The 25,485-nt window shown below is 39.4% G+C and overlaps 1 protein-coding gene across 3 annotated transcripts in view; it reads right to left on the bottom strand.

Moving 5' to 3' along the window:
- RAI14 (retinoic acid induced 14) overlaps positions 1 to 25,485 on the bottom strand; it is a 484,372-nt gene that overhangs the window by 411,752 nt on the left and 47,135 nt on the right. For all 3 annotated transcript variants that reach the window (XM_053701194.1, XM_053701193.1, XM_053701195.1), the window contains one exon: positions 17,774 to 17,847. In XM_053701194.1, coding sequence (XP_053557169.1) covers positions 17,774 to 17,809 — 36 coding nt within the window. In that variant the 5' untranslated portion in view covers positions 17,810 to 17,847. The remainder of the gene's footprint in view (positions 1 to 17,773; positions 17,848 to 25,485) is intronic.

Here is a 25,485-nt window from a genome sequence, read left to right as displayed (position 1 = left end):
ATCTTTATGTTGAAATGTTTCTTTATTATTAGGATCAGAGGGTTAAATATACAACAAAATATCTTTAATCACGGAATTGGCTACAAACATCAATATCAAATCACAATCTTTAACACTTGTACAAAAAAAAAAAAACTCGTATTGTGACCAAAAAGCAATCCCGTAAGAGGAACTGCTGTCACCCATCAGCCCCACCTCCCATTCCCTGAGATCCCTTTTATTTTATTAAATAAAATTCCCAAACAATAACAAAACACTGTTCTGGACTCAACCATTTGTTCCAGAACTAACAAAATTTATCTGTGGCACTAATTGACTGGCACTTTTTCTACTTCAACTCCTGTCTTGTCTCATCTCTCCTCACAAAGCTACTAACCTATATCTAGTGAGACTAGACTCTCTGATAGGGGTAATGCTCTATAGATTGAATCCCTATTATTCTTGCAGTTCCATACTCCCCACCCCCTGCTCTATCTTCTCGCTCTATACATGATCCAGTAGAACCAAATGTTTGTAAAGTGTTCCCTGGTCCCCTGTGCATTGGCCGCTATCTCTGACATAGCATATATGTGTGTAATCTTATCCAACACCTCTGACCATTGTGGCGCCCCCACTTTCCAGTGTCTGGTGATGCAGACCCTAGTAGCAGTGCACACTGCCCGAATGAAGGTATTAATTACTTTATTGTATGGTCTTAGTCTGCTATTAAGAAGCGCATGAGCCACCGTCAGGTTTACCGAGTCTCCCAATACTTCCCCCAAGAGTATCTCTAGCTGTTCCCAAGTTGACCTAATCCCTGGGCACTCCCACCATATGTGTAAATATGTCCCCTTGGCCCCACATCCCCTGTAGCAACGATCCGAGCCATCTGGGGTGAGATACCACCTAAAGGCCATCTTAATACAATTTTCCCTAAGGTCAGCACTAATCAACCCCTTGCTCGAGTTGAATAAAATCATATCCCACTGAGACCTCGAGAGATCCAATCCCGTGTCCTGCTCCCATTTGGTTACTATAAACGACCGGTTTTGAGATTTAGCTCCCTGGAGGACTAGATATAATGATGTGATAAATTTTTTTCGATCTTTCTCGCGAAATACAAATATGTTCTAGTGTAGTAGGAGTCTGTGTGGTCCCCAGGGAGCAGTATTTCTGTAGGGCCGAGGAGATTTGTAGGTAGAGAAACCAGTGCAATTTAAGTGGGTGAATACTGTCCTGAATCTGCGAATACGTCCGTATGCGGTTACCTTCCAGGAAGTCGGCTACTCTATAGAGTCCCTTATTCTGCCACTTTCCCACCCGCGCTCGTAGATTTGGATGCAGTAGCAGGTTTAGTGGCCTAGCCCTAGAATTTCTATGTATCAAAGCTAAAGACCCCGTTAGCGATTTCCACCCCCTAACTGTATCTGCCGTGGCCTGAGTCTTAAAGGTGGGACCCTCAGTCGTGTGTCCTGTTTCCCATAGTACGTCTGCTGGGTATGCACAGCCCCCCAGGTCCGCCTCAAGTCTCGTCCATATAATGTTATAATCATTTTTACTCAGTAGAGAGTCCTGGGCTAGTCTGGCCGCCCTGTAGTAGTCGATCAGGTTTGGGAGGCCTACCCCTCCCAATTGTCTATGCCTGGTTAGTATATCTGATGCTATCCTACCCAGTCTCTCCCCCCTCAGATAGTTGGTCAATGAAGTTTGTAGCTTCTGTAGCTCAGTCCCAGGCACCGCTATAGGGAGCGCCCTGAACAGATACAGAAGTCTTGGTAGAATGTTCATTTTAATACTAGAGAGCCTGCCATACCAGGAGAAATTAAATGCCTTCCACTTCTTCAAATCCCTATTTATAGTGTTATATAATGGAACGTAGTTCAAACCATACAGGTGCTGATACGAACCCGCTAGTTTAATACCTAGATAGGTAATGGACTTCTTGGCCCAGGAGAACTCAAAATTAGTTTCAATCAGTTTTTTTTTGCCTGCTGGGGGAGATTCAAGGGCAGCGCCTCGCACTTATCCAGATTGATCTTAAAACCTGAAACAAGAGAGAAGTCCTGAAGAATTTGGTATAAGTTGGGCAAGGATATCAGGGGTCTAGTCAATGTCAACAGGATATCATCTGCAAAAAGCGATAATTTATATTCTGCATCCTTAACCAACACCCCCGAGACATCTGGGTTATTTCTAATATTTGCCGCTAACGGCTCCATACACAGAGCAAAAAGAATAGGCGAGAGAGGGCAGCCCTGGTGGGTCCCATTTAATACTTCTATAGTCTTAGATTGAAATCCTGCTGCCCTAATGACCGCCGTTGGTGTGGAATATAGTCCCCCGATCGCCTTCATAAATGGTCCCTCAAAACCCATTTCCCCCATATACTTCCAATCTATCCTGTCGAACGCCTTCTCCGCATCCAAAGATAGGAGCAGAGAAGGCGTTCCTCTCCCTCTCAGGCACTCAATCAAGGAGACCACCCTCCTCACCTTATCTGGAGCTTCCCTTTCTGAAATAAAGCCCAGCTGGTCTGGGTGGACCAGTTTCGGAGCTATCCTCCTGAGCCTGTTGGCCAGAATTTTAGTGAGAATCTCAACATCCTGGTTAATTAGTGAAATAGGCCTGTAGCTTTGGCATCTTTCTGGGTTCTTACCTGACTTGGGAATCACAACAATTTTGGCACTAAGCATTTCAGAAGGGATGGCCCTACCTCGCATAACATCGTTACAGAAGGTCTGTAGGTGGGTTGCTAGTTTCTCTTTAAATATTTTATAGTACTCCCCCGGGAATCCATCAGGACCCGGGGCTTTTCCCACTTTCAGATCTTTGAGAGCTAACAGGATCTCCCCCCTTGTAATGTCAGCATTCAATACGTCACTGTCTTGTTCACCAAGTTCATTGAGAGTTGCGTTAGTCAATAGCCTCCTAAGGAGTTCGTGAGTAAGAGGGGTGTGTTCCACTTTTTTTGCCATCATACAGAGTAGCGTAGTAATCTGCAAAAGAATCTGCCATCTCTTGGGGATCAAAAGTTCACTTGCGCTAAGTATCTATCTGGTTTGTTCGAGTACACAAAATACTGTGCCTTCAGTCTCTGTATAGCTCTAACCGAATTGGAATCTAAGATTTTCGCTAGCGTCTGTCTTTTTAGTTGTAGAAGCTTAAGTGTAGACCCAGACAATGTCTGTTGATGGCTTTTCTCTAGTTCCCCAACCTCCCTCTGCAATGTGTTGATTGTCTCTGTGTGTTGTCTGATAAATCTCGTTTTTTCCTTAATTAATAGGCCCCTAAGATACGGTTTGTGAGCCGCCCAAGTATTAAGTGGGTTAACAGTTGTCTCTATGTTGTGAGCCCAGTATTCCTCTATCAGCTTTGCGAAGGTCTGTTGGGTCTGAGGGTCTCTAAGAACTGTTGGGTCAAAGGTCCAGGAACGTTGTCTTATTGTAGTTGAGGAAACCCGTCATCTCAAACAGTATGAGCGAATGGTCCGACCACACACACACGGCTGGATAGAGGATGCCATTATATTCAGAATCAGTGTTTTACTCACAAATACATAGTCCAACCTAGAGTATGAACGGTGCGCAGAGGAATAGTATGTATAGTTGTTTGTCTTACCATATTTAGCTTCCCAAGTGTCCAGTAGGTTATGCATTGCTAGGGAGTCCCTGACGGATTTTGCTATAGGATTGTGTCTATGTTGTTTGTTAGTTAATTTTACCATACCTGTGGTTCTAAGCGGGAGTAGAGAAATGTTAAAGTCCCCAGCCAGAATGATTCTGGATTGGGACCACTGAGTTAGCAAATGTGAAATGTGTCTAAAGAATGCCCCCTGTTTCTCATTGGGAGCGTACACATTGCATATGGTAACTGGGGTGGCTTGAATGGACCCTCTAACTATAAGGAACCTCCCCTCCGGGTCCGTGATCACTTCCTCTGTATGAAATTGAAGCGATTGGTGAATAAGAATGGAAACCCCACCTCTTTTTGTGTCCGTCACTTAGTGATAGTGTGTAGGGAATTGCCTAGACCAGTACCTAGGAATAACTGAATTGGTGAAGTGGGTGTTCTGTAACATAATGAACTCCGCCCTCGCTCTCATGTATTGTGTGAGTGCTGTTTTTCTCTTCACATCTGTATTGAGTCCCCACACATTGTGTGTGATTATTCTAATAGACTTATCCATCTATCAGGTCCTACCTATCAGGTTGTCTCTTGTACCCCTATCTCTACATCTGATGCGGTACCCAGTGCCACAGTAAACAAACAATAATAAACATATTAAACAGTGTAACATTGTAAAATTAACATCGTAAGTAGATAGTGGGCCTAAAGCCCTAGTCACATTAGTAAGCATTTACAAGCAATACCCACTATGTTAACGTGACAGCACTCGTGCATTTAACCTTTTTACTTTTAAACCTAAACTTTGAGCTCAAGGGAGCAGCATATTTCTTGTGTACTTAAGGCAATATATATCCCCCCCACCAGCTTAAACAATTCCTCCCCCGCCCTCCCTAGATCCTATAAGTCCATGGTAAGTCTCTTGGACTTAGACCCTAGTAATCTTTATATTAACAAAACATGCTCATACTCATCTGATTCTGTTCAGTCCATGAAAGGTAAGAGTCCCTGAGCACTTGATGTCCCCATTCCTCTACATTTCTTAATCTGATTATCCCTTAACAGGGAGGTCAGGTCTTTTGCTTCTTTTTAGACTGCTTCACCCAGCCTTGCCTCTGCGGCAGAGAGTGGGCTCTATTGTAATCCTTGCTGTTAGAGTCCGGGAGGTCATTAGGTATTTGAGGAGTCTCCAGACCTAGATGACTGCAAATCTCTGGGATGTCTTTAGCTTCTCTAATAGTAAATGTAGCATGATGAGAGCGAAAGGGAATCCCCATCTATATTTAATGTCATTCTTTCGCAGCAGGAGTGTAAGCGGTCTCATAGCATATCTTTTCTGTAAGGTCCGTGCACTCAGGTCCTGATAAAGCTGCACCCCCGACCCCTGGAACTTAAAGGTTGGATTTTTCCTCGAGGCTGCCAGAACAGCCTCCTTCTCTCTAACAAAATGTGGCTATTAGGCCCCCTTGAGCTCCGGTGTGCACAGAGCTGTCACGATGTGCGCCTTATTCCATTGCCCTCCCCCCTTTAAATCTTTGAAGGGACAGTGAACACCATGTAGTCACTAAACAATTCAGTTGTGCTGCTACAGAATTACACATCAGCCAAGTCCTAACAAATTAACATCCTTTTTTACTGCAATTATTTTTCAATAGCAAAACTTTACCCATCATGCATCTTCTTATGAGGAGCCAATCTAGGCTTTAATCTGCATACAAGTTATAAAAATTAGTTAAAATATGTAGTAGGGTTAGCCATGGGAAGTCAGCAGGGGACTTTTCATGTTTTGAGAAGTAGAAATTGCTCAGTTTTTAGAGCTAAACTACATAAAAAGGGGGCAAACTAAATAATGAAAATGTATTGCAAAGTTGTTTCATGATGTATAACTAAATATTTTATTTAAAAATATCAAGTTCATGTCCCTTTTAAGAAGATTTGCTATACAAAAGAAACTGCAATACAGTTTGAGACAATCTGCTATGTTCTAAGAATTTCAAATTTGGAAATCTGCCTGACCCAGAAAAGAACTGCCACGTTACACTACTTTAACCTAGTAGCTATAAAAAAAAAAAAAAAAAAATAGAAAAAAAAAAAAATATGATACAGATTATTAACTGATTAAAAAAAAACAATTGAAAAAAGTAAGTTTCTGCTTTTAAGGGGCAGAAAATGATATTAATTTATGACTAATGAATGAAAATAAAAGATAGTCTAAAGGATTTCCTGCAAAACATTTCTGTAATTGCCAGGATGCCAACGCAGGATTTTTTTGGGGGGAAATTCCATCTCTCTGGATATACATATTTCTCTACAAAAGATTGTTGTAACAGAAGCTATTATTTCACTGTTAAAGTGATGGTAAACGTTCCTGAATATCTGGCCTGTTAGGGAGGCCTGACAGGTTTGAAAACCAGTGGTATAAACAAATCCGGAATGTTAGCGATATTTTCGATGGAGCTTAGGTTTAATTCATTAGTTGTAATGTAGATGTGCTTTAACTTACTTTTTTAATGTAGCGCTGAAATTCAAATACCCTGCGCTCTGGCCACCCACTTCAAAAGTAATTTTTTTTGGTGAGCTGAACTACTTTCCAATCTCTAGCTACAAAAAAAGTGCTGTACGGCTAGAGCACCGATTGGAGAACATTTGAAACCATTAACTCGCCACAACAAAAAAAGTTTTGAAATGGGCAGCCAGAGCGCAGGGTATTTGAATTTCAGCGCTATAATTAAAACGTAATCTTCATTACAACTGATTAATTAAACTCCATTTAAAAATATTGCTAACATTCAGGATCTGTTTATATAAAGGGGAAACTTTAACATCACTTTAATTACCAGAGATTAAAGACTAAAATAAAGTCCAGGGGCCCCATCCGATATGCAGCGTCGCCCGCAAAAATACATAAATCTAAATAATATTACTCTTATTAACTAAATTATTCCTATTTAAAACTAAATACTTACCTATAAAATAAACTCTAAGATAGCTACAATATAATTAATAATTACATTGTAGCTATTTTACAGGCAACTTTGTATTTATTTTAACTAGGTACAATAGCTATTAAATAGTTAATAACTATTTAATAGCTACCTAGTTAAAATAATTACAAAATTACCTGTAAAATAAATCCTAAACTAAGTTACAAATACACCTAACACTACACTATCAATAAATTAATTAAATTAATTAACTACAATTATCTAAATAAAATACAATTAAATAAACTAAACTATAGTACAAAAACAAACAAACACTAAATTACAAAAAATAAAAAAATATTACAAGAAGTTTAAACTAATTACACCTAATCTAAGCCCCCTAATAAAATAAAAAAGCCCCCCAAAATAATAAAAATCCCTATCCTAAACTAAATTACAAATAGCCCTTAAAAAGGGCCTTTTGCTGGGCATTGCCCCAAAGTAATCAGCTCTTTTATTATTATTATTATTCTTTATTTATAAAGCGCCAACAGATTCCGCAGCGCTGTTCATAGGTAACAAAGATAAAAGGACAGTACAATATGAGACACCAGACAAAATTTAACAAACAAATACAGGAGGAATTGGGAGCCCTGTTCCCATGGGAACTTACAATCTAAATGGGTAGGAGGGTGAGAAACAGGAGGTGGGGACTGCAAAGGTGGGAGTGTACCTGTAAAAAAAAGAACAATCCCCCCACAACATTACAACCCACCACCCACACACCCCTACTCTAAAACCCACCCGATCCCCCCTTAAAAAAACCTAACACTACCCCATTGAAGATCACCCTTCCTTGAGCTGTCTTCACCCAGCCGGGCCGAAGTCTTCATCCGATGGGCCAGAAGAGGACATCCAAACCGGCAGAAGTCTTCATCCTATCCGGGCAGAAGAGGACATCCGGACCGGCAGACGTCTTCATCCAAGCGGCATCTTCTATCTTCATCCATCCGACGAGGAACGGCTCCATCTTGAAGACCTCCGGTGCGGAACATCCTTCTATTCTATCAGCCAATCGGAATTAAGGTAGGAAAAATCCGATTGGTTGATTTAATCAGTCAATCGGATTGAAGTTCAATCTGATTGGCTGATTGGATCAGCCAATAGAATGCAAGGTCAATTCTATTGGCTGTTCCAATCAGCCAATCGGATTGAACTTTTTCCTACCTTAATTCCGATTGGCTGATAGAATCCTATCAGCCAGTCCGAATTCGAGGGGCGCCATCTTGGATGACGTCATTTAAAGGAATATTCATTCGTCGTTAGTCCATCGACCTAGAAGGATGTTTCCTCGCTGGAGGTCTTCAAGATGTAGCCGTTCGTCGTCGGATGGATGAAGATAGAAGATGCCGCTTGGATGAAGACGTCTGCCGGTTCGGATGTCCTCTTCTGCCCGGATAGGATGAAGACTTCTGCCGGTCTGGATGTCCTCTTCTGGCCCATCGGATGAAGACTTCGGCCCGGCTGGGTGAAGACGGCTCAAGGTAGGGTGATCTTCAATGGGGTAGTGTTAGGTTTTTTTTTAAGGGGGGATCGGGTGGGTTTTAGAGTAGGGGTGTGTGGGTGGTGGGTTGTAATGTTGGAGGGATTGTCTTTTTTTTACAGGTAAAAGAGCCGATTACTTTGGGGCAATGCCCCGCAAAAGGCCCTTTTAAGGGCTATTTGTAATTTAGTTTAGGATAGGGAATTTTATTATTTTGGATGTCTTTTTTATTTTATTAGGGTGTAATTAGTTTAAACTTCTTGTAATATTTTTTTATAATTTAGTGTTTGTTTTTTTTGTACTATAGTTTAGTTTAATTAAATAATAATTAAGTTAGGGGGGTGTTAGGGTTAGACTTAGGTTTAGGGGGTAATACATTTAATGTAGGTGGCGGTGGTGTAGGGGGGTCAGATTAGGGGTTAATAAATTTAATGTAGGTGGCGGTGGGGGCCCGGGAGCGGTGGTTTAGGGGTTAAACACTTTATTTAGGTGCGGCGGGGTCCGGGAGCAACGGTTTAGGGGTTAATACATATAATGTAGGTGGCAGTGGGCTCCAGAAGCTGCGGTTTAGGGGTTAATACTAGGATAGGTTTAGTGAGGTGTGGGCTATGGCGGTTTAGGGGTTAATAATTAGGCTTATTGTGTTGTGGGGGGTTGTCGGTCTAGGGGTTAATACATTTATTATTAGGAGTGAGAGGGGGGATTGCGGATATAGGAGTATACGTGTCGGGCATAATTTTGGGAAGCGTGTTAGACAGTCACGGGAGATTTAATATTTTAGTTACTTTTTTAGGCGCAGGCAGTTTCTAAAGTGCCGTAAGTCACTGGCGACTCCAGAAATTTGTACTTACGCTTTCTGGACATCGCTAGTTTATCTGACTTACGGCACTTTAGCAACTGCCGGCGGGGTATATGTAATACCCCGATGTGCGTGGTGAAACTACGGGCAGCGTGGGTTCCCTCGCTTGCGCCGAAAACTATGCCATATATCGGATCGCGCCCCAACTATTTAGGCCAAAATGTAACTAAAAACAAACAAGGCTGTGCTAGTGAGATACCTATATAAAGCCATCAGATAGGGAACTCCTCCTCAAACTAGAACCCTATAGAAATCAATATGAATGTAAGAGACCTTATATGTTAGAAAAACAAAACGGAAACTGTATCTGCGGCGTCACTAAAGCTGAATTCATATGGGGCATATCAGGCTACAAATAACATTAACCAATATGAAACTGCCAATGTGTAGTATCAAAATCCCGTAGGATATATATTTTATATGTGCTGAATTCACTTTGATTAACTTTTTAATTTGTTGTCATATTCATATGTGATATTTTATTTCTTTTGTCATGCTTTTTATTGTTGTTAAGTTTTTATTGATTTTTTTAAGTGCAAGCCCTCAACACATATTAAATATATATCCTACGGGATTTTGATACTACACATTGGCAGTTTTATACTAGTTAACGTTATTTGCAGCCTCATACGGATACCCCATATACTGTATATTCAGCAGATACAGTTTCCTTTTTTTTTTTCTAAGATATAAGGTCTCTTACATTTAAAATGTAACTAACCAATCCCATTATATTATATTAATTGTATAGCTATATTCAAGGATTTGTTTCAAATTTTATAGTTAGTGGAGCCAATCAAATCATTAGCAGCCAAAAGTAAAATTCTATGAGCTATGGCTTTTGTATTGATTTTAAGCCTTTCCTTACTTATTTCTGTATTTTTATACTTAGACTAGCAGTTCCTAAGGACAAATTAGTGCAGTAATAGAATGGTATAATTCATTAGAAAACTTATTAAATTAATGTAACTTGATAGCTAAAGTCAAATGAATATAAAGCATACCATTTTAAGAACCTTTTCAATCTGTTATCAATTTCACCTTGTTTTCTAGGTATCGTTTGTCAAAAAGCATATTTAGGTAGGTTCAGCAGCAGCTGGTGATTGGTGGCTACAAATATATGCCGCTTGTCACTGATTAACCAGATGTGGTCAGCTAGCTCCCAGCTGTGCATTGCTAATATGTGGTTTATTTTAACTATATGTTTAGCCTCTTATCCAATCAATAGTGCAATCATTAAATGCTCTGACACATTAAAGCGCTTTATTTTTGCACTAAAATTACACACACAAAATGAGAATCTTGGAGCAGCTTTTTCAACACCAAAATACGGACGTCTATTTTCTGAAGACCTCACAAAAACCCGATGAGCCCCAGATGTGGCCCCCAGCTGTTATTTGGGCCAACATGCATTTATTTTACAGATAGGAGTTTCTGCAAGGTGACATAATGAGCCTTTGCTAAAATATCTTTTTCTTTTTTTACATTACTTTTATTCTGTTTTACTAGGGGGGGGAAAAAATCCATAAAAAAATAAAGATGAATATTTTTGAAGTGAAAGAAAAAAAAAACAAACAACTTTTATATTAATTTGGCTGTTCAGGTAAACAAATTCTATTGTTTTATGATTTTATCCTGTTGTAATTTCGGATACAAAAACACAGAAGAACATTTTAATTTAAAAAGAAAATCAATCGATATATTTTGAACCTGTGGTATCTCCATACATCTGGTATTTTGATATTTTAATCTTTGGGGAAAATATGATGAAAAACACATTTCGTAGTAAGCAACTTTTTGGACACCCAAGTTTGTAATTCTTTGGAAACTTTGCGGAGCCTGAGGCATAAAAATATTTCCATTTAAATTCTTCAGAACAGTTTATGTGCTCAAGATTATTCAGCCTTTTGAACAAGTTATTTTGACTACAGTGATTTTTTTTTTTAGATGTTTCCAAGAGCCCATTTAAAAGTACATAAACACTTTAAGATTGTAATATAAAACACTTGAATACGTGTAGTAGAACAACTTTACAATATACTATAATTTTATATTTTTTTCCCTTTTCCTGTCATTTAACGTGATTGTAAATTGGAACAAATAAAAGGGGTCTTTTAGTCATGAAGTATAAAATATTTCATGCTGAAAGCTATTTGTTGGAAGTGTTCGCCGCACTGAGCTGCTCAGGAAGCCCACGGCAGAACGCTATTTTGCTGAGAGGTGACGTTTCCACCTCTTAGCTAATAGCCGTGCGTGCTATCCAGCTTGGCGCCAGTTGTAACGCACAGCTATTTGCCAAGAGGTGGAAACGTCACCTCATAGCTAATAGCGTTCTGTCGTGGACTGACTGGGCAGCTCAGTGCGGCTAACTCTTCCAACAAATAAAGGAGCTTTTAGCATGAAGTATTTCATATTTCATGACTGAAAGTACCCTTTATTTGTTCCTATTGTAAATCCTAACATTTCACAAATGCTATGATTTACAATCACTTTAAGTCAGTTGTGAGTTTTCCAATTCTGACAACTGGAAATGCACACAGCAGACTTCAAAAGACTTACCCGCTACATATATGCCTCTAATTGGCCTCTTCAGAAATAATCAGAAAAACTGCAAGACTATAGAACTGTAAATTGGCTGTCACAAATGGCTTCCAGGACTGTAACAGCACAGGTCTCTATATCTACATGCTTCATTGCCTGTTTGGGAAACCCATGCACTTACACCTAGGGGTGGACTGGGTTGGGGGGGCAATTGCCATCCAGGCCACTGTAGGTGGTGGAATCAGGGCCGATGCCTGGCATGTTATTTTTCATAGGTATACTCTTAGGATCACCTTACAGGGGCCTATCAAAAGACCACACAACCCAATCGGCTTTTTACTTTAGCTTTTATTAGTGCCCACAGTGATCAAAAAGCACTGCACTTGAGATTTAAATTTTAATTTAAAAGTAAAAATGTTTTAAGACAGTGATAAGCAATCTGGAATCCCATAGAAGTAAAAAGCTTTACTTTGTGACTTCTCATATGTTTGACTTCAACAGTTGTATTAAATTATTTTAATATATCTCTGTTTATTTGATTGAAGGCATGTACTGTGTAGCTGTAGGTTAGGGCCCAAGGAGGGAAAAAGACATTGACGTGATCCTGGGCTTAACCATTTGGCCACATGCTGTAACTAACTCTTACATTTTTGTTATTAATCTGTGTGCGTGCAATAGAGTGCCAGACTTTCTGTGTGTTGTATTAATAATTTTGTCTTGTAATATTGTCCCTATGAGCTTTGCACCCAGGCTTGTCTTGAGTTAACTGCCCGAGTCCCTGAAAACTATACAGCTGTCTGTGAGTGCTGGTGAGGACCCAGGGCTGTGAGTGTTTTAGGGTCATCAGATGTGTGCACAGTCCAGATTGAGACTGCAGTCTAGCATGTGTATGGTTATATATATATATATATATATATATATATATATATATATATATATATATATATATATATATATATATATATATATATATTTATTTATTTATTTATATTATTTATTTATTTACATACATACACGCACAAATACACACACATCAGGGCTGGCCTTCTGCGCCCTGCGGTTCGGGGTGCCCCGCCGTGCCGGTTGAAACAAAATAATTTTTTTTATTAAATTTTTTAATTTGGCGCAATTTTTACCCCGGGAAAATGTGAGGAGTGACCGAGCGGAGGCACAGGTGACAGGCACAGCACTTACACCTCATCCTATGATCTGTATGATTGGAGGATATACACTATTATTTTCCAATCATTCAGCTCTTGCAAGGCTAAGAGGGTGGTGACTGGTGGCGAGAGGGGAGGAGGCGGAGCACCGGCAGCAGTCAGAGGACGGTTACTCAGTCCAGTCAGTGAGGTGCACAGAGAGAGTGGGTAACTGTGGGAGTTGCAGCAGTATTCAGAGACAGAGAGAGTGGGAGTGTGTGGGACCGACCGAGGAGGAGACAGCGGGAGTAGTCAGGGGCTGCCTGTCTGGGCGGTTTCTGTTGCAGACAGTTGATATATATTAGTAAGCACTATGCAGAAGAACGAGCTAAGACAGAGTCAGATCAGATGATATATAAGATTAGAAGAACTACTACTTAGTCTCTCTCTCTAAGATTTTCCCCATTTTCCCTAGTAGTACACACTGACGTCTCTGACTTGCCAGATAATGATTGTCAATTGATCGACTTTAATTTTCAAATTGCAATGCAACCAATGAATGCATAATAAAAAATATAATATAATATAATTATATATATATATATATATATATATATATATATATACACACAAATTGATAGGTATTAAAAATAATGCTAGCTTAGCTAATCATGTACTGTCCATTTGTAATAAAAAAAATGAAATATTTTAGGTATTAAATTTTCTTTTATTTTACTTTTATTATTATTATTTTTTTTGTGTGTGTGTGTGTGTTTTGGGGGGTACTTTCAAATCAAATAAATCTAAGGAACCAAAATTTTAAACTACCTAGGCTGTTAACCCAAAATATAATTAAAGGGACAGTCAACACCAGAATTTTTGTTGTTTAAAAAGAAAGATAATCCCTTTATTACCCATTCCCCAGTTTTGCATAACCAACACAGTTAAATAAATACACTTTTTACCTTTGTGATTATCTTGTATCTAAGCCTCTGCAGACTGCCCCTTTATTTCAGTTCTTTTGACAGACTTGCTTTTTAGCCAATCAGTGCTCACTCCAGGGTAACTTTACGTGCATGAGCTCAATGTTATCTATATGAAATACATAAACTAAAGCCCTCTAGTGGTCAAAATGCATTCAGATTAGAGTCTTCAAGGTCTAAGAAATTATCATATGAACCGCCTAGAATTAGCTTTCAACTAAGAATACCAAGAGAACAAAGCAAATAAAAGTAAATTGGAAAGTTGTTTAAAATTTCATTTCCTATCTAAATCATGAAAGTTTTTTTTGGACTTGACTGTCCCTTTAATTAAAAATATTCAATATTTATAAAATATTTGTTTGGATGTTTTTTTATTTTTCCCTGTAGATTGAAAATATAAAGTCATAGTGCTCTAAAGGTGTATCACATGTGCTGTCTATTTAGCTATGAAGGGGTTACTATTTTTTTCTTAATTTAATTGGAAAAAAAAAAAGGTTTTGCCAGCCAGTGGAGAAACATTTGATCCAATGGATGAATTGTAATGTTATCTCTTGTTGAATAAAACTCTTATTATTGAGAGGGAGCTGCTTAGTGACTTGATTAACACAGAGTCTGAGATTAAAGGGACAGTACACTGTAAAACATTTTTATATTAATGTATTTTCAATGACTTGTTACACCAGCTGCAGAGTATAAAATGTATGAGAAATTGTATTTTCAGTTTTATTTGTGTATATGAAGTAGTTGGTTTTCTTTTGTGCTTTTAAGCCACAGCCTATTACAATGGGTTGAGCTTGGAGGTAATATCAGATCTGATTATGTTATGATAATTATCACTTTGTGTACACACACTTGCTTCCTTATCTTATATTTGTCTGGAAAACTATACCTCAATACATAGAGAGAACAATGGAAATGATCATTTATTACTTAACTATCATGCCCCCCACTGTGAGTTTTTAATTTCTTCTGCTGGCTGTGTTTACTTAGGCTATTCAATAGCTGAGACTCCAGTATCAAGTTTTTCAGTATAGGTTGGGATACTACAAGCTAAATCAGCTATTTAAAAATCCAAAAATAGGGATAAAAGAGCTAGTTGTCAACAATTTTGGTGAACCGTCACTTTAAGTGCTACAAGAGATCTGAACAGATTGCACTAATCAATAACATAAACCCCTGCCCCAGAACATACACACATTCTTCTTTTCTCAATTCAGTATCACAGCAAGTGTATAATTTGTGCTCCTCACTGCAAGGAGCTTTCAGTTATTCCATGGTTTATTGTTTTTCGTCCATATTTTTTTTCATTTTGGGGGCGGGGTTGGGGGGCGCCATTTTGGCATCCTGCCTTGGGCCCCGCAATGGCTAGGGCTGGCCCTGATATATATATAAAAACACGCACACATATATATATGTATATATGTGTGTGTATGTGTGTGTGTGTGTGTGTGTGTGTGTGTGTGTATATATTACATTTTAAAAGGGGTGGGTTGTCCCCTGTGCCATGTATGTATGTATGTATGTATGTATGTATTTATTGGGTACTTGTAAAGTGCGGTTAATCACCCGTAAGGGTCTCTAAGTGCTGCTCAATTTATCGACTTTGGAAGGATGAAAGACTGAGTGGACCTTGCCGGGGATCAAACCTGCAACCCTCGGGTTGCTACAGAGCTCAGCCACAGTGCATTAGCATACTGAGCTATCTGTCCGGCCATAAATTTGCTAGTCCTGCTTACACCCCTGGAAGAGCATCAGGAAGCCAGCGTACAGGGTATATCAGCTGTCGATAAGGGGTTTCAGAAATGCAACAGTGCCATAGTAAAATGCTCTAGACCATTAAAACATTTCTATTGCACTTTTATGTCAACTTAAGACAGTGAGAAAATGGGGAAATTTCTCAACAATCTTGTGATCAACTGGGCAACACATACAGATGGAATTGCCAAGGTTTGGAAGTTCTGTACTGCTGTACCATCAGCTGTATTTGCTAACCTATTAATATACTGGGGAGCTCCCACACCCAAAATTTCAAATATCCATTCGCGTCCTTCAAACAAGCTGAACCCACCTTGTGCTGTCCAGTCACAACGACAGGCCTACCAGAAACCATGGACCTCCTATGTACGTTTTATAATAGGATCTGCAGCTCCTACCTTGTCCTTTTAATAACTACAGCTTTACAAAGCTTAGATGCAAAAGGAAATACAAAGGTCTCGGAATTACAGAATATGCTCAAACACTTTAAATTGCTGACTGTGTAAATGGCCAAAATCCATGATGGAAGTGGAACAACTTACATAATAATTTCCTATTCAGTGTATCATTCGTGAAGGCAATGTTCCATATTCTTTCATTTGCCAAAACATAAACATGGAAATAACAGGAAACCAGGATCATTTACATATAGTACAGATAAATAAAATGTTATTCCAATTTTTTTTTAGAGAAATTGAACTCAGCACTGATGAATATGAATAAAGCATTTAACATGTTAAAAGGGGAATATTACCAAAATTTAGAATAACTTGAAAATAACATGAAAAAATTAAATGAATTTTAATTTGTTTGTTCGTTTCAAATTTTGAATGCTTGCATAACATTCTGCACAACATTCTAAGATTCTGTTAATGTAATTAGCATTTCTAATGCTATCTTTAAATGTAATATTCAATTTTAATTTTAACAGGGGAAAGCCAACGTTCTCAGTCCTATAGGTGAACACATCCACAAGCATAAATACAAAATGTATGCTTACCTGATAAATTCATTTCTTCCGTAGTGGTGAGAGTCCAAAAGCCATTACTCCTGGGATTCAACTCTTAGTTGCCAGGAGTTAAATCACAGGTATAATAGTTTGTGGACTCTCACCACCTTATGAAAGAAAGTATGTTTTTTTAGGCAGGAACATAAATTAAACAAAATAAATCAAAGGCAAATTTAAAATTCATTTAAATGCGCTTTTTACACTTTATGTAAGTACTTTTCATATGTATAAGGACTATGAGTGTTATACAAAATCTTGTTTACCGTATCATTACACAATTTAAGACAATAAATTATAAAAAGAGAGGTTTGCTCTTCTATTATAATTGAGATATTTCCTATAAGAACTGCAAGGAATTTCTTATTTATTTTAATCTATTTCACTACATTTCCTGGCTGATATTACAGAGGAGGAAGCTTGGTTTCCTTATACTTCATGAGGGAAATGTGGCCTTGAAGCTATATTTCACTTAACCTTACATATTGGGTGTGTGTTTTTTGAGCCTGCAATAGCCAGAGCCAAGATATTAATTAAACATAATGTTTCTGAGGCACATGATTTTAAATGAGAAAATGAATGGTTAAGATTCACTGACTCACACACTACTGTTAACCCATTGGCTGCCAAATAGATATGTTGCAGTCCACTGTTGAAGCTGCGGGGGGTAAATTATATGTTGTGGAGATATTGCTGTAAAAATAGAGTGGAATAAAAATGTAAAAGAAAAAAAGAGAGAAAAAATGAACACACACACACATATTACTTTGTATTCAGAAGAAGGGGATAAAACCCTAAAAAATGTTCACTAATAAAGGGTGATTCAGCGAGTGCTCTTTGTACAGCTACTACATTTGCCGGAAATTGCAGTGGACGAGTAAAAATGTGCTGTCTTTACAACTTTAACACTGAGTGGACCAGTAACCTTTTCCCTCTGGGCTAATAGCTTTTCTCTGCACATGAAATCCAAAGGGACTTGCCCTAGCAACACAATCACTAAGTTGCAGATTATCAAAAACTCATCAGCATCGACAGAAATCTTTATATTACAATATAATGCTCCAAATAAAATATGGAGTCTCATCTTGACATTTAGAAACATAGTCAGATAAACAATTCTCTCTTAGTATCTCATTTATATCTAGCTGACAGACAGCATGATACGAGAACATAATGTATAATTACTTCATATATTCTTATAATACCAGTCACCTTGCCTTTCTGGAAAAATAACACTAGAGAGATATTTTGGCAGCCATTTTAAAACCAAAATTGCTTAAACCACACACTTGCCATTGTGATATTGTAGCTGCAATATTTTTACAGCAGTCATGTTGTGCTTTAGTTAAAATCCATGAGAACCAAAATGCTAGAACAAATTGATGTACAAACTCTCTGAGAGGTCAGCAGTAATACTTACATCACTCTTTCTGAACTTTGCTTTCAGACTCTTCATGTTTAGTCCATTCAACTTACACTTTCACAAACTAATACCTATAAAGTGAAAGAGAAATATTCAGTTATTGGTAAATCTTCAATTAAATAATATTTATATATATATATATATATATATATATATATATATATATATATATATATATATATATATATATATATATATATATATATATATATATACATACATATATACATATACACACACACACACAAGTTTTTGGGATCCAAGCACTCACTGTTAGTGGTATGCGCCTGGGTGCACTCTATGGTAAATAGGTAGAAACTTCTCAAAAGGAAGAGGCACTCACAGGTCTTAATAAGCAAAAAGTAATTTTATTGATTCATAGGTTCAGTCAACATTTCGGTCCTCGCAGGGACCTTTGTCAAGACTGTTTTCAAATTCCTCACCGCTGATCGCCTGACACCTTGGAATTTGAAAACAGTCTTGACAAAGGTCCCTGCGAGGACCGAAACATTGACTGAACCTATGAATCAATAAAAGTACTTTTTGCTTATTAAGACCTGTGAGTGCCTCTTCCTTTTGAGAAGTTTATATATATATATATATATATATATATATATATATATATATATATATATATATATATATATATATATGTGTGTGTGTGTGTCTGTGTGTGAGAGTGAGTGAGTGTGCTTAAGTGTGTGTGAATGTGTGTGTTTGTGTGCGAGAGTGAGTGTGTGTGTAAATGAGTGAGTGAGAGTACGTGTGATAGTACGTGTGAGTGTGTGAATAATTAGCAGTTAAAAGACCTACATGCAAAACACATTTTTAAAAACATTTAAATCAAACAGTCATTTCCTTCTAAATATGAGGAGAGTCCACAGCATCATTCCTTACTGTTTGCAAATACTAAACCTGGCCACTAGGAGGAGGCAAAGACACCCCAGCCAAAGGCTTAAATACTCCCCCTACTTCCCTCATATCCCAGTCATTATTTGCCTTTTGTCACAGGAGGTTGGCAGAGAAGTGTCAGAAGATTCAGAGTAGTTCCTTATGAAGGGTATATACCCTTCAAAATGGGACTAGAGTTTTAAGCATTCTTGTCAGTCTCTCAGTGAGAGCATTGACAAAAGTTAATGTCTGGAGATGCAGGGAGAGTCTATCTGCAAACCCATCTAGACTCGTATTAACAGCTCCTAAGCTATCAGTGTCGATGAGTTTTACTACCTGCTTCCATCACTCAAGTCCATGTCAGGAGTGTTGCTACAAGACTGTCAAACCTGAGAGGCAGTGTTTCTGTTCCACGGCATAGATTCCGGTAAGATAGTTTTATTTTTTACACAGATGGTAATGCCAGAAGACAGGGTCACAGTGTTGCTCCTTTTATCTGTATGGAATCAAGGGTTAATATCTCCTGAGGGGGCTTATTGAACAGTGGGGATTAATCACATATGTTTATTTGATTATGCTGCAACATGTGTGAGATGGTTTTTGGGCTCAGGCAGATGGAATGTACAGGTTTAATAAGTACAAGTCTAATAGCTGTCTATATTGTGTGGAGGCCACGGTATACACGCCCGCTCAACTATGTTCCACATGCCTTGATAAAGTAATCATGTCAAAGAAGGTTAATATGTTTTATACTACTGAGCCATCCACCTCTGAGGAATCTCCGTCCTGTGAGGTGCGCACCCTACAGTCATCTAATACACATGCAGCTTCCCGTAGTACTCCTAATCCTCCACCTGGAGCGGGCTTTTACTGCCAGACTTTACTGCAAAGTTACAAACGGCGGTGTCTGTGGCCTTTAGTGCTTTACCTCGCCCTGCTAAGCGCGAGCAAAAGGTAAAATATTGCTATCCTTCACAGGGGTCATCAACTAGTTTGTTGGATTCATCTGATACGAGATTATCCGATGATGAAGGCACCTCTGATACTTCAGAGAGCGCACTTTCTGGGTCGGAGTCTGCTGCCTCTAAACCTCCAGCTGCGGAGGAACCAGACTTTAGATTTAGGATTGAACATTTACGCTTTCAGTTGAAGGAAGTTTTGGCTACGTTAGAGGTTTTAGAGCCCAAATTGCCTGAGAAACCTTTGATTCCTAAATTAGATAAGATCTACGAGGACAGGGTTGTACCACAAACTTTCCTGGTTCCTGTAAAGATGGCGAACAGTATTAAGAATGAATAGGAAAGGATTGGTTCTTCCTTTTCCCCTTCGTCTTCCTTTAAGAAATTGTTCCCGGTCCCGGACTCTCAATTGGAGTTGTGGTGTTCCATCCCCAAGGTGGATGGTGCTATATTCACGCTTGCTAAATGCACTACTATCCCGCTTTAGGATAGTTTGTCATTTGAAAAAACCCATGGATAAGAAGATAGAACCTCTTTTAAGAAAGATGTTTTGACATACAGAATATTTGTTTAAACCGGCAGCGGCTGTTGCTGGAGTGGCTACCTACTGGTGCGACTCCTTATCCGAGTTGATCAAGGTGGATGGTCCCCTCGACCTGATCCAGGAAAGAATTAAGGCCTTAAGGGTGGCTAATGCTTGTATTTGTGATGTAAATGTGCAAATCATTCTCCTGAATGCTAAGGCTTCAGGTTTTTCTGTTCAAGCCCATAGGGCACTATGGCTGAAGTCCTGGTCCACGGACATGACTTCTAAGTCCAGACTTCTTTCCCTCCCTTTTAAGGGAAAGATTTTATTTGGTCCAGACCTGGACTCAATTATCTCCATAGTTACTGGAGGCAAAGGTGCCTTTTTACCGCAGGATAAGAGGAACAAGCCTAAGGGACAAGGTCCTAATTTTCTAAACTTTCGTTCTAATAAATCCCAACTTCAGCAGCCCTCTGCAAACCCAAGTAACCCGAGGGTACTTGGAAGCCAGCTCGGTCCTGGAATAAATCCAAGCAGAGCAAGAAGCCCGCTGAGACAAAGTCGGCATGAAGCGACGGCCCCCGATCCGGTTCTGGATCATGTAGGGGGCAGACTGTCGCTCTATTCAGATGCTTGGTTTGGGGACGTCCTGGAGGTCATCGCTCAGGGTTTCAAGTCTCATCTAGCCAGGGGCATATTTCTCCTATCAAACCTGTCTTTCAGGCCAAAAAAGAGATAAGCCTTTCTGAGGTGTGAGGGATCTCTCCTCCCTAGGAGTCATTGTCCCGGTACCTCTCGCAGAAAGAGGTTTGGGATACTATTCAAACCTTTTTGTGGTCCCAAAGAAGGAGGGAACTTTCTGCACGATTCTGGACCTAAAGTGCTTAAACAAATTCCTATCTGTCCCCTCGTTCGAGATGGAGACGATAAGGTCCATCCTTCCCTTAGTTCAGGAAGGACAGTTCATGACCACTATAGATCTGAAGGATGCTTAACTTCACGTTCCAATCTAAAGGAACACTTCAAGTTCCTAAGGTTTGCGTTCCTGGACCAGCACTTCCAGTTTATTACATTGTTGTTTGGTCTAGCTACTGCTCCAAGAGTTTTTACGAAGGTTCTAGGGGCTCTGCTTGCAGTTGCTAGAACCAGAGGTATAGCAGTAGCTCCATACTTGGACGATATTCTGGTTCAAGCACCATCTTGTCGTCTGGCCGAAGACCATTCAAAATCTCTTCTGTTTCTTCTTCGATCTCATGGATGGAAGATAAGAGAACTCTTTTCTAAGTTTATTCCCAGTACCAGGGTGGAATTCCTGGGTACTATAATAGACTCCATATCCATGAGGATATTCCTTACCAGAGACGTTACAAGCTAACCGCTTGTCTTGCCCTCCACACCTCTTTAAGGCCCTCTGTGACTCGGTGTATGGAGGCTACTAGTCTCATGGTGTCCAGCATGGACATCATTCCTTTTGCCAGATTCCATCTCAGACCACTACAGCTGTGCATGCTGAGACAGTGCAACAACGATCATTACTCGTTGCATCTATCATAAGGTGTGGAGAGCTTACTTATTCTGGTGTGAAGAACGTGGTTTAGCTTGCAATAAGGTTAAGGCTGCCAGGATACTTTCTTTTCTCCAGGAGGGTCTGGAGAAGGGCCTATCTGCCAGTTCCCTGAGGGGACAGATTTCAGCCCTGTTTGCTGCACAAGAGGCTCGCAGAGCTCCCTGACATGCAATCTTTCGATAAGGCTCTGATTAGGATCAGACCTGTGTTTAGATCTAATGCTCCACCTTGGAGTTTGAATCTTGTTCTTGAGTTTTTGCAATGGGCTCCGTTTGAGTCTATGCATTCGGTTGACATCGAATTGTTGTCCTGAAAGGTTCTTTTTCTATTAGCTATTGCGTCGGCACGCAGAGTTTCTGAAATAGCTGCCTTGCAATGTGAGCCCCCTTATCTGGTGCTCCACACTGATAAGGCTGTCCAATGTACCTGCTTGGGTTTTCTTCCTAGGGTTGTGTCTGACCTCAACATCAATCAGGAGATTGTGGTTCCTTCCTTGTGTCCTAATCCTTCTGCTTCGAAGGAACGTTTACTTCATAATCTGGATGTGGTTCGGGTTTTGAAGTTTATCTTCAAGCTACTAAGGATTAAAGGCAAACTTCTTCCTTGTTTGTTATCTACTCTGGGAAGCGTAAGGGTCTGAAGACTTCTTTGACTTCCTTATCTTTTTGGTTGATAAGTGTTATACGCTTAGCTTATGAGTCAGCAGGGCTTAGACCTCCTCAAGGATTACGGCTCATTCCACTAGAGCGGTGGCTTCCTCTTGGGCCTTTAAGAACGAGGCATCTATGGATCAAATTTGTAGCCATCTGGTCCTCCTTACATACTTTTTCTAAATTTTACAAGTTTGACATTTTTGCTTCGCCCGAAGCAGCTTTTGGGAGAAAGGTTTTGCAGGCTGTGGTGCCCTCAGATTATGGTCAGCCTCTCCTTTACCACTCCCGTTATCATTCAGTGTCCTCTAGAGCTTGGGTATAGTTTTCCCAACAGTAAGGAATGATGCCGTGGACTCTCCTCATATTAAGAAGGAAAACATAAATTATGCTCACCTGATAATTTAATTTCCTTCTGTATTAGGAGAGTCCACGGCCCCCGCCCGTATACTCCGATGGGTGGACCAAAATTAGGTTCTCTCTTCTGGCACCATTTATACCCTGATATTTCTCCTTGTTCCCATGCCAAAATGACTGGAATATGAGGGAAGTAGGGGGAGTATTTAAGCCTTTGGCTGGGGTGTCTTTGCCTCCTCCTGGTGGCCAGGTTCAGTATTTCCCAACAGTAAGGAATCAGGTAAGCATATAGTTTTTATTAATGGTTTGCAAATCTACCTGAAAACTCTGCTGAACAAGTTTATATTCTCACTTAGAGACATAATACCTCAAATTTGTCTTTCATGATTCAGATAAGACATACATTTTTTTTAAAAATTCCAATTTACGTCTATTTTCGATTTTGTTTCATTATTTTAGTATCCTTTATTGAAGGAGCAGCAATTCACTACTGGGAGCTAGCTGAACGTTTTAGAAAGTAAATGACAAGAGGCATATACTGTATGTACGGCCTTTGTGCACTGTAATATCCGCAGCTTACTACCAAAAATTGATGCACTGCAAGCATGGTGTTCACATTACAAACCCAAAATCATCGTGATCTCTGAATCGTGGCTAACCGCAAAAATACCTGACTCTGCTATTGCTATACATGGGTATTCATGCCATAGAAATGACAGAGCAATAAGAGGAGACGGCATTGTAATTTATGTTGACAATTCCATAAAGTTCACCCCCTTACAAAAATCTAGCTCTCCTGCCACCTTTGTTTTCCTTTCTGGCACAATTGAGATCCCGTGCAGTAAATCAATCTTTGCTGCAGGAATCTACCGCCCACCTAGCTCCCATGTGCATTCCCTTTCTGACATAGCCCATCTCCTTAGTGAAACCATAGCTCAAACCTCGAAAAGTTAAATTTTGGTCTTTGGAGATTTTAATATTGATTGGCTGAATCCTAAAAACAATAGCTATTGCTCACCATTTAAGACTTTGCATTAATTAACGCAATTAATCTCCTCCCCAACTTGCATAAACATTAAAAGCCATAACCACACCCTCCTCGATTTGATTCTCTCCACTTCCCCTGACCGAATCCAGGAGGCAGGTGTTCTCCCTAACAGTTTCAGTGACCACTGCTTAGTATACTGTGTGCGCAAAATAAGGGCTACTAAATCCCCTCCCAAGATTAAAATCACAAGGTCCTTCAAAAAATTGAATCTTCAATCGTTTCTAAATGACATCAAGAACCTCCCCTGGCACAGATTAAACCTAATTCCAGATTTAGACTCTGCAGTTGAATTCCTTCAGTCCGAACTCCTACAAGTTTGGAATTTGCATGCCCCGCTGCATAAGGTGAGAGTAAAAGGAGCACATATGAATTGGATCACAGCTGACCTCATTCAAATGTACCAATTTCGGGATTCATTGTGGTCAAAGTTCAAGCATACTGGCTCTATGAACGATCACTGTGAATAAAGAAAATGGCGAAATATATGCACTAAATAAACAAAAATGGCCAAGGCCCAATATTTCTGTGAAAATCTGAAAAATAACATATCTAACCCTAGAAAGTTTTGGAAAGTCATAAATAATTTACACACTCCCCCAATCCAATCCCAACCCTCCACTGTCAAAGTGGACAACCAAACCCTGCAACTTCCCTTAGAAGTAGCAAATGCCTTTAACAATTATTTTGTTGGATGCTCCACCAAACTAATAAATGACATGCATCCTGAAACTACAAATGTGGATCAGGCCCTACTAAATCTACAAAGACCCAATATAGAAAAAAAGTTTAATTTTAGACCTGTACCCATCAATGTCGTTAAGAAACACCTTAATAATCTAAAAATGAAAAACCACTCTGGACCTGATCAAATCCCAGCAATGCTGTTGAAGCTCAGTGCACCAGCAATTGCTAAACATGTCACAACCCTAATTAACGAATCCTTGGTGTCTGGATACATACCCAAACTTTGGAAGACTGCAAGAGTAGTGCCTATCCATAAAAGTGGTGAGTTAACCATGGTTACTAACTATCGCCCAATATCATTGCTCCCAGTATTGTCAAAAATCTTAGAAAAATGCGTCCATACGCAACTATGTGAGTATTACCAACAATCTAGCTATATGACCCCTGATTAATCAGGTTTTCGCCCGAATCACTCCACTACAACTGCCCTCCTAAAAGTTTGCAACATCATCCAAACTGGCATGGAACATGGAGACCTAATTGGAGCTATTTTTTCCTGATTTTGCAAAGGGTTTTGACACAGTAGACCACGACATACTACTGCTCAAACTAAAAAACTCAGGTATTGATGATCGTCCGCTAACCTGGTTTCGATCATATGTATCGGATCGATCACAGTATGTCTCCATTTCTGACAGCGACTCCCTCCCTCTCCCAGTCACATGTGGTGTTCCCCAAGGTTCCATTCTCGGCCCCCTACTATTCACATTATTTATAAATGATCTGCCAAATGTCGGCAAATCCTCAACTGTACACATGTACGCAGACGACATGGTAATCTATGCAAGCAAATCCGATCTACCGCAGCTTGAGGCAGTGCTCCAAGACCAGTTCACAGAGGTAGAAAAGTGGATCTCAAAAAACAAACTTTTCCTAAACACTGACAAAACTGCCACAATGATCTTTGGAACGGTACCTAAATTACACAAACTACAAAATTCCCATCTACGCATCAAAACAAAATCAA

The sequence above is a fragment of the Bombina bombina genome, chromosome 2 (genome assembly GCF_027579735.1).
Source record: "Bombina bombina isolate aBomBom1 chromosome 2, aBomBom1.pri, whole genome shotgun sequence".
Classification (NCBI taxonomy): Eukaryota; Metazoa; Chordata; class Amphibia; order Anura; family Bombinatoridae; genus Bombina; species Bombina bombina.
This window is presented reverse-complemented; position numbering and strand designations above follow the sequence as displayed.